Source organism: Copadichromis virginalis, linkage group LG10 (assembly GCF_057382275.1).
Source record: "Copadichromis virginalis isolate Kocher_CV1m ecotype Utaka linkage group LG10, C_Virginalis_male_GT1.1, whole genome shotgun sequence".
In the NCBI taxonomy this organism is placed as follows: Eukaryota; Metazoa; Chordata; class Actinopteri; order Cichliformes; family Cichlidae; genus Copadichromis; species Copadichromis virginalis.
Genome location: NC_140627.1, coordinates 34,482,227 through 34,494,425, shown reverse-complemented (window position 1 = coordinate 34,494,425; position 12,199 = coordinate 34,482,227). Strand labels below are relative to the sequence as shown.

General features: G+C 49.3%; 2 protein-coding genes across 2 annotated transcripts; one reads left to right on the top strand and one right to left on the bottom strand.

Moving 5' to 3' along the window:
* Nucleotides 1-519: 519 nt before the first annotated feature.
* On the bottom strand, nucleotides 520-5,672 carry ccdc90b (coiled-coil domain containing 90B). The gene is made up of 9 exons (XM_085471182.1): nucleotides 4,788-5,672; nucleotides 4,405-4,524; nucleotides 4,226-4,329; nucleotides 4,057-4,158; nucleotides 3,572-3,613; nucleotides 3,395-3,466; nucleotides 3,166-3,219; nucleotides 2,938-3,052; nucleotides 520-763 (listed from the first exon to the last, which is right to left on the bottom strand). The coding sequence occupies exons 1-9, from the start codon at nucleotides 4,837-4,839 to the stop codon at nucleotides 708-710; spliced, it is 717 nt and encodes a 238-aa protein (XP_085327308.1). The 5' UTR covers nucleotides 4,840-5,672; the 3' UTR covers nucleotides 520-707.
* Nucleotides 5,673-5,800: 128 nt separating this feature from the next.
* alg8 (ALG8 alpha-1,3-glucosyltransferase) lies at nucleotides 5,801-11,693 on the top strand. The gene is made up of 13 exons (XM_085471181.1): nucleotides 5,801-5,923; nucleotides 6,792-6,870; nucleotides 6,972-7,165; nucleotides 7,248-7,357; nucleotides 9,323-9,390; nucleotides 9,605-9,731; nucleotides 9,817-9,920; nucleotides 10,021-10,141; nucleotides 10,243-10,382; nucleotides 10,483-10,622; nucleotides 10,709-10,806; nucleotides 10,951-11,023; nucleotides 11,127-11,693. Exons 1-13 carry the CDS (start codon nucleotides 5,844-5,846, stop codon nucleotides 11,353-11,355), a joined length of 1,563 nt encoding a protein of 520 aa, XP_085327307.1. The 5' UTR covers nucleotides 5,801-5,843; the 3' UTR covers nucleotides 11,356-11,693.
* The last annotated feature ends 506 nt before the right edge of the window (nucleotides 11,694-12,199 follow it).

Here is a 12,199-nt window from a genome sequence, read left to right as displayed (position 1 = left end):
CAAGCATGCAGTCTCTGAATTGGGACACAGCCTGTGTTAACAGACCTCTCAGCATTGAATCATATCTGTTATTAATCTGTTATTAATCTGTTATTAATCTCTGTCTCTCTTCCACAGAAAAACAGAAGCGTTGAGTTCAGGGCTTCTTAAAAGGAGGAAAAGTCACATGAAGTGAAAAAAAGCATTTTGACCTGTTTAAACTTTGCGTAGTGACTTACTGTCTCGTTTCAGAGCCACACAGTGTTTTCATCTCTGTTAATAACACAGACATTTTTCTTCCAGGCTTTATTCACTGTCAGACCTCAGAGCAGGACAACACAAACTCACGCTGACGGTTTTGTTTCTGCGGCTCCAGAAATGTCAGAGTTTATGTTTCTGAACTCAAAATTTAAACTTTATTAACAAAAGTGTTTAAGACAGGTTATAAAAAACATTTAAACTAGTGTTTGAGTCCATTCATTTAAAGTTCTACCTCAGCAACAGTACAATCAGCTGGTAACTCGGGTACTTTTAGAGTACTTTTACTCTGTGCTGCTCCTTCTGAAATATAAAGAAAGTATGCCGTATATACTGAGTACTTCTACTTTGGATACTCTGAGTACATGTTGCTGATTCTGAGTATTTTCACTCTGTTGGGCTCAGATGAAATATCAGAGTTTTCTTCTTCTGGAACTACTTTGTGTGGTGGATGAAGACGAGTCACTCGTTCACTTCCAGAGGCGGTAGAGTCCCAGAGCGATGGCGAGGCAGGAGAAGAGGGTGGCTGAGGAGGAGCAGAGCGTTCGATCAGCGTTACTGAAACAGTGAAAGTCAGGTCTTCATTCAAACCTCCAAATTAAAAACAGCAAAATTAGATTCTCGTGTTGCTGGAACTTTGATATAAATTCAGAGCCGACGTTTCTAAAGATGAGTTTGGTGTCTGAAGTTTGAAAGAAGCAAGTTCATCATCAGGTTTTAGCACGATAGAAATCAGGTTCTACGTGTGGTCGGAGCGCTGCGGCTCATCCACCTGTGGTGGCTGATGGGTAACAGTCCAGCTTCATGAGTGCTAACATGGCGTGCTAACATGACGTGCTAACATGGCGTGCTAACGTGGCGTGCTAACGTGGCGTGCCACAGGGCGCGATTTTAGGACCATTTTTATTCCACCTTAAGGCGGCAGGTTTCAGGTTCCTGAGCCGTCAGTGCAGGAGCTCCACAGGGATCCGTTCATGGACCAAACTGTGATGGTTTTAGATCGTGTTCAGCCTTCAGTCCCATCAGGACGCGTCGCCTGCTGACATCACCGTACGATCTGTGACTCGTTACCTCACGCTGCATCATCAGATACGGCTAAACACAGGATGCTACGTCCTCTGATTTCACTGTAACGTTTTTATATGTAGACACTGAATCACACAGGCTGTACACAGCGTGTTGAGAAAGTATTTATACGCCGTGAACTTTGACACATTTAGTCAGAAAGTAGCAGATACCTGTGAAGTGGTACGAAGACGATACATGATGTCCAAATAAAAATGTGAAGTGTGTTTGTATCCAGCCCCTGTACTCAGTGCAATCAGCCCCCCGTAGAAGTCGCTTATTAGAGCAGCGGTCTCCAACCTTTTTTGCGCCACGGACCGGTTTATGCCCGACAATATTTTCACGGACCGGCCTTTAAGGTGTCGCGGATAAATACAACGAAATAAAACCAGTAAAACACAGGAAAACCGAGTAAACGATAACAAAATAACGCTGAAAACCAAACATTTCACACCTGAGCCTCAACTCTCGCGGCCCGGTACCAAACAACTCACGGACCGGTACCGGTCCGAGGCCCGGGGGTTGGGGCCCGCTGCTTTAGAGCACAGAGTCCACCTGTGTGTGATTTAGTCTCATTATAAACACACCTGCTCTGTGAAGGCCTCACAGGTTTGTTAGAGAGCATCAGTGAAGGCACCACACAGCTCAGGGATGAAGACGAGTTAGCTTATATAAAATATCCTGAGCTTTGAACATCTCTCTGTTCAATCCATCATCCAAAAATGGAAAAAGTTTCCTACAACTGCAAACCTACCAAGACACAGAGCGAGCACGGCGAGCACTGGTCAGAGAAGCTTCCACGAGGCCCACGGTCACTCTGGAGGAGCTGCAGAAACCCACAGCTCAGAGAGAGAGTCTGTCCACAGGACAACTGGAAGTCATGGACAGCACAGATCTATGTGGAGATATGGAAGAGTGGCAAGAAGAAGCCCTTGTTGACAGAAAGACATAAAAAGTCTCGTCTGCAGTTTGCCAGGAGTCGTGCAGGGACACAGCAAACTTGGGAGATGGTGCTCTGCTCAGACGAGACCAAAGCTCGAGGACTTGAGACTGGGAAGCCTCAACATACAGCAAGAGCTCCAGAGGGACCTGGATCAGAGTACTCGTGTTAGGACGGTCAAAGTCCAGACCTGAAGCCGACCGAGCGTCTGTGGCGACACTTAGAAACCGCTGTTCACAGACGCTCTGCGTCCGGTCTGGCTGAAGTCGAGCTGCTTTAAAACAAAGAACAGGCAGAAATGTAGCCTGCAGCTGCGCAGAGCTGGTGGAGACGAACCGCAAAGGAAACGTGGCTCAAAGTACGACACGGGCTGGATACAAACGCACACTGCGTGAAGCGTGCATCGTTTTCACACCACTTCAGTTATGTGCTGCTTTGTGCTGCTTTGTCACAGAAATTAAAGTTTGTGGTTGTAAAGTGACACAATGTGTAAAAGTTCACAGGGTAGCAACACACTTACACATGTACATACAGCTGCACTCTGTGTACTACAGCGCCCCCTGCTGTCCACACAGATAAGAAAACTGGTGTTTCTCTGAGGACAGATGTAAAATGTTGTGCTGACAGGCAGCGTCAGACTAAAGTGTTCGTCTTCACGCCATCGCAGACGCACAGAAGCACGGCTGCCGTCTCACCTGCCAGGTAGCGGATCGTCTGCAGTTTCAGGGACTCCAGCAGCGTCTTCAGCGAGGCCACCTGCAGGTCCAGCTTCCTGTTGATCTCCATGTTGTCGTTTTCCAGCTCGGATCTCTGAGCACGAGACACACGTGATGTGATGTCATCAGTTAAAACAACCAATGGCCCTGCAGAGCTACAAACCAACGGGTACTTTACAGCATCAGTACTGCAGCTGTTGTTTTCACCTTGTGATGAAAGTCTGACGTGGCCTCCATCAGCTTCTTCTCCTGCTCAGTGAACTGAGACAAAAACATGAAAGCAGCTTCAGAGACGCGTCACGTGCCCACCTTCCTTTAAATTTACCCAAACGGAACCTTTAAGCAGCCGAGGCGAGTGGCGAGCGGCCGGACGAACCGCCCGATGCGTTTTGCTAAAGCTCCGCTGTTCCTGTGGTAAATTCCTCGCGAGCCTCACCATGTCGGAGACCCTGCTCCTCTCCAGGTTGATGTCCAGTTTGGTTTCTGCCATCATTTTCTTGCTCTCCTCCTGGAGATAAAACACATCAGCAGACACGTCGTGTTACAGCAGGGACCTCACCCAGGGTCTGGATGTTTCAGCCTGGTCAAGCCCACATGGGATCATCACTCTCACCTTCAGCCGGTTCTGGAGCTGCTCCAGCTCTCGCTTCATTTTCTGCAGGAACAAAAAGATTTTTAGAAAGTCGGGACGCTGCAGAGACGATCCAGAACAACCTGCAGATGCTTTTGTCTCTTTGTTAATCTAAAGACTAGGACGAGAGTCCAGCACGTGTAACATCATCAGACACATTGTGGCTGATTGTGACGCAGAAGAGGACCGAGAACAGAGCCCTGTGGGACGCCTGCACCAACTCTTCTTCTTCTTTAGTCCTAACCCGGAGTTATGGTCCCAGGAACCAGAAGCTTCATTACGTCCATTAAGGTGCACTGACAGGTCGAAATGTGAGCTCCACCATCAGCTGATGAACTTCCTACAAAAACTTCCACATATTTAACAAATCCGAGTAACACACTAACTGTGACAGACTCGAGGAGGTGTCCAGATGTTAGGCAGGAATAATGGACGATTGGAGAAAATGAGAAGTAAAGCCGACGTACCGTGTTCTCCGATCGCAGGTTAGCGAACTCGCTCTTCTCCAGGATCACCATGTCCTTCCTGACGGAGTCCAGGTGAGCCATGATCTGCTGCAGGGCGATCTCCTAAAGAAAGAAAAGTCTGTAACTCTGTGGAAACAGCTCGAGGGTGGAGCTCGTCTCTGGTTCCCACCTGATGGGATTTGGTCACCATGTCTTTGTAAACGACATCCATGTTGGCCGTGGCGAGAGTGACCAGAGCTGAGACTATCAACTCCGCCTGGTTCTTCTCGAAACCTGCACAAAAATATTCGATGAGCACTCCGTGCTACAGCCGGTACTACACGCCGACACGCCTGACAGTGACCTCACCGCTGCTCTGCAGCTCTGTGACCATGGCGTGGGAATCGAACGTCAGTTTGCGCTGCTCCAGCGGCGTCAGCTCAACCTTCCTCACATCGAAGGTCGTCAGCGGGGCCCCCACATGGAGACCTTTAAAACACACACACACAGGCCACGCCCCTAACAATGCAGACATTAAACTTTGATACAATTTAACCAGGTGAGCTAGATCACAGTGTAAACGCTTCTGGAGCTGGACTCTGATTGGCTGTCCTTCATTACTGACTGGGTCCAGATTTATGACCGAAGTATGAACTAGTAAACACAGAAACGTCACAGTGACCGGAAACCAGCGTGTCTGCGGTGATTTGGTGAGTCTGTCAGATTTTTGGGGTCCTCTGCTTCAGCCTCACCTCTCCACGTGACCACCCGCTGCCGGAAACACCTCCTCATGAGCACGTTCATCCCGGAAGCTGCTGTGATTTCAGAGTTTTTGTGACGTTTACTTACAAACTTTGAGTGTTTACGCACAAATACACACAGCGCTCACAAACCGGAAACTGTCACACCGAGGAAGGAGCAGGCCCTACCCATGCTGCATTCAGGGACTGTGGGTCACAGAAATCACCGTGATAGTTGAGGAGACAGCGCCCCCGGCTGGTGCAGACTGGTGAGGGTGTCAGCGCCGTCGGTGCTTCTTCAGTTTGAACTGAAGCACTCAGATGTTTACATGCAACAAACTTTATGCAAAAACAGTTAAAGATGATGAAATATGACAGATCAGTGTATTTGCTGGAAGTGTTCAGATATTAATTTGCCATGAGCAGGACGAGTCCATCAGAGGGACTGCTCAAAGACAGAGGCTGACGTGGTTTGGACATCTACAGAGGAGACAGGGTGGAGGCAGGAGGAGGAGAGGAGGAGCTCAGGGGAGGTTCATGGATGTAGTGAAGGAGGACATGCAGAGGGTTGGTGTGACAGAGGAGGATGCTGGGATAGAGGAGATGGAGGTGGATGATCAGATGTGGTGCAGAAAGAGGAACTAAGGGACAAAAAGTCTAAGAACATTTAAGAAAAGAGAAGTAAAATCAGAAATTACAAAACTATTTAAAAACAGAAATAAAGAGAAGTTTAAATAGTTTTCATTTTCTTCTCTGAAACTTAAGTTTTTCTTTTAATGAACTGAAAGGTTTTAAACGCGGGAGGAAACTTCAGTGTGTGACGTTTAAGTCTAGCACAGACGAAGCTCAGAATTCCGACTTTACCTGTCGACATTTAAAGCATCATTATAAAAGCGAACTTTTTTTTTTTACATAAATATCTAAACAAAACCGAAACAGGACTGAGGACTCTGTTCAAACTCTGTTAAAAAAAATAAAAACAACAACAAATAATTAAAGTTCACTGAGGAACTGTCCTCCTCGGCTTTGTCAATAAAGTTTGAAGCAGACGTCAGCAGGCCGACTGTCATGGCGGCGGACAGCTGCAGCTGGTTCTCGGCGTTAGCTGTGGGAGTTTCTCTGCTGAAGTGCTTCTTCATCAGCGCGTAGTGAGTCCCAAGTCTTCCTCAGTGTCACCGCGGTTATTAGCCACGTTAACGTCATTTCCTGTACGCGATAACAGTGAGGGGTCTGCGCGGGTGCGTGCGGGAAGCTGTGCGCGGATGAGATCGTTTAGTGTGACTTCGTGTGAAATCCGAGTTTGTTTGAACTTGAACCCGAGCCGTCATCAGCTGCAGGCTGGGCTTCAGGGATACGCCGTTTTTCTTTAGAGCTTCGTTTTGGCGCTGCTTGATGACGTTTCACACAGGTGATTGACCGTACAGGTACACCCGGGATGCAACGGGCGTCATAAGTCACTCTGCCGGGTCTACTGAGCTTTAATGAGTGTCAGGAGGCTCAGAGCCCGCGAACGTCTCATGAAGCGCAGTGCCGCGTCTGTGAGGACCGGATCCCTGCGGGAAATCTCCCGATTAAAACCATCGCGCGTGTCTTTCTGTGAGCACAGCGGATGAATCGGATCTTTTTAAATAAGCGGAGTCAGTTTAAAACACTGACACATTCGGCATGAATCCAGCCCAGCTAACACCTCTGTGCTCTGTAAAACACCTAATAAAGGGGTCCACAGTGTACTGAGAGGTGAGCCGGTGACCTTTAACCCTGAGACATGTGACCTTTGTGTCCATGTGAAGTTAAGAAATGAGAGTGTTTGAGTACATTAGCTCAGATTGATCCTCTGACAGTTGAGGTGTTACTGACAGAGCGCACACCTGCTGTCCTTGAGATGAACATGTGTATGGTCACTGTTGGTGCAGGTGGTGCTCCTCAGGTGGAGGTCAAACGTGTTTAAAGCTGAAGCCTCTATCTGTCCAGCTTGGTCTGTTAAACTGGTGTGTGTGTGTGTGTGTGTGTCTTCAGCCGGTCGACGGACTTTGAGGTGCACAGGAACTGGTTGGCCATCACGCACAGCCTGCCCGTGTCCAGGTGGTACTATGAGGTGAGGGAGGAGGAGCCCACACTCACCTGTAAAATAAAAGCACCTGTGGGAGGCGGTGGGAAAGCTCGCTGATGTTTCACGAGGCGCTTTCTCTCCTGCAGAACACGTCCGAGTGGACCCTGGACTACCCGCCGCTGTTCGCCTGGTTCGAGTTCGGGCTGTCTCAGGTGGCGCGCAGCTTTGACGCAAACATGCTGCAGGTGGAGAACCTGAACTACGCCAGCCCGGCCACGGTGCTGTTCCAGAGGCTGTCGGTGATCGTCACCGACGTGGTTTTCATCTACGCCGCCAGAGAGTGAGTGTGTCCACGGGAAACAGCTGGAGCTTCTGACACAGCTGTTTCCTGCGTCCTGATTGGCTCTGTCCTCCTCCTCCAGGTGCTGCAGGTGCGTTTGGGAGCCAAAGGGATCTCGGGACATTTTGAGCCAGCCGTCCTTCGTCCTGGCCGTGCTGCTGCTGTGGAACTTCGGCCTCCTCCTCGTCGATCGTATCCTGCAGCTCTGCCTGTGCATTAAACTGCCGGCCTCCGCGCGGCGGCGGCGTGAACGCCACCCTGGAAAAGTTTTTAATGCGGTCAGAGGGAAACGGAGCTGAACGCGTCCTGCTCAACATCCACTAATCTGACATTTAAAGAACAATTAGGTGTTTGTCATGAACTCTTTACAGTGAAGCAAGGCTGTAATCCCACTAATTAAGTGTGCCTATGCCAAAAGGCGAACTGAATTTAAGGTAAGACGTTATTAACTGCACTCTATTTGGGTCAGATATAAACCGAGTTTAGGTGTAGTTTATTTTCGTTGTGCTGACAGTTACAATAACTGTACTGCGTGCTAGCTAGCTGTGCGCGCTAAGTTACTGATGTTGAACTTTATGACAGCCTCCCCTATTTTCAGGCGAGAATGTAGGGGTGTAAACTTCAAATATCTGCTCGTTTTATCAAGAAGTCCCATATCTCTCACGATGTTACTGCTAGCGCCGCATGGCAGCTAGCTGGCTAGGGCGGCTTGGCTGACACCTAGGCCGGGCTGACTGATACCCAGGCCGGCTCACGCTCACGTTTCACCGCCGCATGGCAGCTAGCTGGCTAGCGCGGCTTGGCTGCCACCCAGGTCGGGCTGGCTGACACCCAGGCTGGGCTGGCTGACACCCAGGCCCGCTCACGCTGTCGTGTCACCCCTAGTCTTTCGTGATGACTCTTGGTTGGCTGCTGGACTTATTTTTCATTTATATGGGCTGGTGATTCAGTATGAGTGTCCGGTGAACTGAATGTCAGGTAAGACGTTATGTATATGTAAGGTAGTGACTGGAATAAGTCACAAGGTGTCGCTGTTGAGCTGCATATATGTTGTAAATTTTAGCAATTTTGACCATTTGTCCTCTGCAGGACACCGTAGTTCAGATTTCTCGTTCGCGTGGGCGCCATCTTGGTTCAGTGTTTACTGTGATGTGCAAAGGTAAGCACTGTCAGTGGCGAACTGCATTGGTTTTGTTTAAAAAATAAGTGTTCCACTGTGTAAAATAGCGGTTTGTCATTTAAGCCGAGCATATATTTTGTTTATTGAGAGGTTCATGTATTGTCTGATGAGAGTATGAGACAAAGATATACTTTTCTTTCTTACTCTCATATAAAATATTTAGCTTTTATTAAATAGTTATCTGAATCTTACAACCAAAGTTTGTATAATAATACACAAGATTGGCTGTAGACCATTGTTAATCATTCAGAACACTGTGTAAAAATAACAAAAAACAAAAAGTGAATGAAAAGTGCATAAATATTTATTTTACGTGTTTGATGTGTGTGGCAGGGCGTGGTCTGCAGTGCCGCTGCAGGGGAGGTGGACCCACCTCAGCGGCATCTGCAATCACGCCTCTCAGGTGTAAAGTCTGTGCTCTCTCTGCTTGTTTTTTTTTTTGTGTATGTGTCGGGCTGTGAGATGAAAAGCTACAGCCGGCTGTGTGGGTACAGCAACTATGTGTGAAAAGTGGTCCATAACGTAATGCTTCAAAGTGTGTTCATGCAAACATTGTCGGGTCTGCTTATGAACCTCTGCGCACAGCGTCTAAAAATTGGGGCTGTACGAAGTCACCTCATCTTTACACAAAACCGTAAGCTGTCATCTGTGAGGCGCGAGCGGTGTTTGGTTTTACCATAGTTCATGGTGGAGAATGGCTGCTCTGCTGAGTTTTGCTCTCTGTAGCCGTTTGAATGGCAAACTATATTGATTAGCGGCGGCATAGGCACACTTAAAATTTCTTCAGAAATTTTTGCTTTCTAGTTACACCAAATCTATTTAAGGTGACAAAGTGACGACATTTACACGGAGCAATCCGTCAGCCTGAGCAGTTTCAGCCTGTGATAAAAAGCTCCATCGTCTCTATGCTTGTGTCGTGGATGTTGTGTTCCTAATGTTTTGGTCGAGTGCTGGTTTTTCCTTCACTCCCACCTCAGATATTCACTTCCAGTATAACGGCTTCCTGTTCGGGTTCCTGCTGCTGTCGGTGGCCAAACACCTGCAGGTACAAGCTGTGCTCACACTCAGCTGCCTTCATCCTGAGACTCTCCCAAGCAGCTTAGCGTGATTCACAGCTCAGAATAAGCCTCATTCTCTGTCTGAAATGAGCAGTTTTAGCTCCTCCCCCAAGTGGGTGGAGAATCTGTCCTCTCTCTGTGACATCATACAGTTCCAAGAGTAGAAAAAAGTGATTGTGACGCATCGCCTGTGTGATTCAGTCTCAGCACCTGCAGGGGGCGCTGCTGTTCGCCTTCCTGCTCAACCTGAAGCACATCTACCTGTACGTGGCCCCAGCGTACGGCGTCTACCTGCTGAGGAGTTACTGCTTCACTCAGGACAACAAAGGTGAGGTCCAGCCCATGGCTCCTCCTGCTGGTGTGAGTGGGTACTGCGTCTGTGCCGGACTACTGACCACGTGTTTATTTTGCAGACGGCTCCATCAGGTGGTCGAGTTTCAGCCTGCTGCGCCTGCTGGCTCTGGGCGCCATCGTGACCTCTGTCTGTGCTCTGTCCTTTGGCCCTTTCATCGCCATGGTGAGAGGTCACCGCAGTGTTTGTTTTTTTTGTTTGTTTTGTTTTTTACTGAAGGTCGCTCGACGGCGCCGTGACCTGACGATGCTCGTTTGCCTTTCAGGGGCAGCTCCCTCAGGTGCTCTCCAGGCTCTTCCCCTTTAAGCGCGGTCTCTGTCACGCCTACTGGGCGCCGAACATCTGGGCACTGTACAACGTGCTGGACAAAACCCTGGCGGTGCTCGGTGAGGCTCCGCCCCCTCTGTTTACAGGACATTAAAACCACGCGTCATGATGTGGAGGAGGCGGATGGAGGTCTGAGCGCTCTGTTTTTTTTTTCCTCCAGGTGTTCGCCTGAAGCTGCTCGAGGAGGCGGAGCTTCCCCTGGCGTCCATGACAGGCGGGTTGGTTCAGGAGTTTGAGCACTCGGTCCTTCCCTCCGTGACGCCCGCTGTCACGCTCGTCTGCACGCTGCTGTCCATCCTGGTGAGTCGAGCTGGACGCTGAGACCCTGAGCTGAACCCGATTGTGTTCACGTGTGGGTGTGGTCACGCTTTAACGCCCGATCTCCTCCTCTTCTCTGAAGCCGGCGGCGGCATCCATCTGGCTCCGCCCTCGCGGTGCTCGGGGCTTCCTACGCTGCCTGCTGCTCTGCGCTCTGGGCTCCTTCATGTTTGGCTGGCATGTCCACGAGAAGGCCATCCTCATCGCCATCCTTCCCCTCAGGTGAGCGCCGACCCGTCCTGTCACATAATGATGTCATCAGCTGACGGTGCGGTTTGAACGATTTCGCCTTGTTTCTCTTCTCGCAGCATCCTGGCGGTGGAGAACAGAGAGGATGCTGGGATCTTCCTGATCCTGACCACCACAGGTCACTACTCCCTGTTCCCGCTGCTCTTCACGCCCGCAGGTAAACAGGAAGTAGTTTAATCATTACGTTTGTTCGGCTAGCAGAAACGCGCGAGAGCGCCGCTCGCCAGGGGCTCCAGCGTGCAACAGACTCAACATTACTGCGTTTAGATGATGATGATGATGATGATGGTGTGTTTTTCAGAGCTGCCCTTTAAGGTGGCGCTCATGCTGATGTTCAGCATCTTCTCCTTCACTGCTCTCAGAAAGCTCCACAGGTAAACACAAACACTACTACAGTATCAGTGTAGTTACTACTTGGATACCTTAAAGTACTTTACTTTTAGTATTTTAGAAGTAATCGGATTACTCTGCCCTCAGTGCTCAGGGGTTTCTGCTCCATCCTCTGGAGGTTATCTACCTGCTGGGGTTGGTTGCCGTGGCGATCGCCTGTGAGGTTGTCTTCCCGCTGTCGCCGTGGCAGCAGAGGCTGCCCTTCCTCCCCCTGCTGGTGACTTCAGTGTACTGCGCCATGGGAGTTTGTTACGCCTTCCTGCGCCTGTATGCCAGCCTGCTGCTGCAACGGGAGGACAAGCCTAAACTGCTGTGACACGTCGCGGGTTCGATCCCCAATACCTCTGCCTCCGAGCAAGGCACCGACATGACTGCTCACGGGGACGGGTGGCAGGAAGTGGCTGAAAGTGAGCTGAGGATGCAGCAGGAGGCGCTCTGAGACGTCCTCTGAGCAGCAGTGAGAGGAGCTTAAGCTCTGACAGAGGCTGGAGCTGCGAGGAAGAACCCAACTGTTACTCCACCCAAAACTGCAGAAAGGGCGAGCGGCAGTGAGAGAGTCGTGTTGGTGCAAAGAACTCGAGTGGACCAAAAGCTGCACCCACAATGTTTTTAGCAGCTTTGTCTGATTGTTTAATAAAAAGATGAACAAATCTGTGTGTGTGTGTGTGTTGCACTCTGACTTTGATAAAGGGCCAAAGATTCAGACGTTGTTCCCGCAGCAGGTCTGAGTTTGGCATCCTGCTGTATAAGAACTCCTCGTTTGTGTATTCATTTGTCCAAAGGCACAACCACTTATCAACTACTCACAAAAGCACAGCGCTCATCTTTGATGAGGCAGAAACACGACCAGTTCAGTCAGTCCCCGTATGTATCTGCAGATTTACAACCACAGTAACATCAGCGCAGCTGAAAACTGTCGAAGACAAGAAACAAAACAAGTGACAGGATCACTTCAACATTCAAACATCTTTATACGCTAAAATATATAATCAAGCTAAAACATAATTAAATGAGGCAGAGGTGGGGAGACCAAAAAAACAGGAACAGGAAACTTTAAATGTGCACCAACAGCTGTTTCAGCACATGAACTGAATCCCCCACTACCAGGCTTTATGATATTTAAGCTTTAGCTAATAATCATCCACCCAGCAGGCTCCTGG

Coding starts and splice junctions, on each gene's coding strand:
- ccdc90b (XM_085471182.1), bottom strand. CDS start 4,839: ATGAACGTGCTCATGAGGAGGTGTTTCCGGCAGCGGGTGGTCACGTGG. Junction 4,525..4,787: donor GCGGGTGGTCACGTGGAGAG/GTGAGGCTGAAG, acceptor TGTGTTTTAAAG/GTCTCCATGTGGGGGCCCCG. Junction 764..2,937: donor GACGATCCGCTACCTGGCAG/GTGAGACGGCAG, acceptor GCTCCTCCTCAG/CCACCCTCTTCTCCTGCCTC.
- alg8 (XM_085471181.1), top strand. CDS start 5,844: ATGGCGGCGGACAGCTGCAGCTGGTTCTCGGCGTTAGCTGTGGGAGTT. Junction 7,358..9,322: donor CGGCCTCCTCCTCGTCGATC/GTATCCTGCAGC, acceptor CTCCCACCTCAG/ATATTCACTTCCAGTATAAC. Junction 10,623..10,708: donor ATCGCCATCCTTCCCCTCAG/GTGAGCGCCGAC, acceptor CTCTTCTCGCAG/CATCCTGGCGGTGGAGAACA.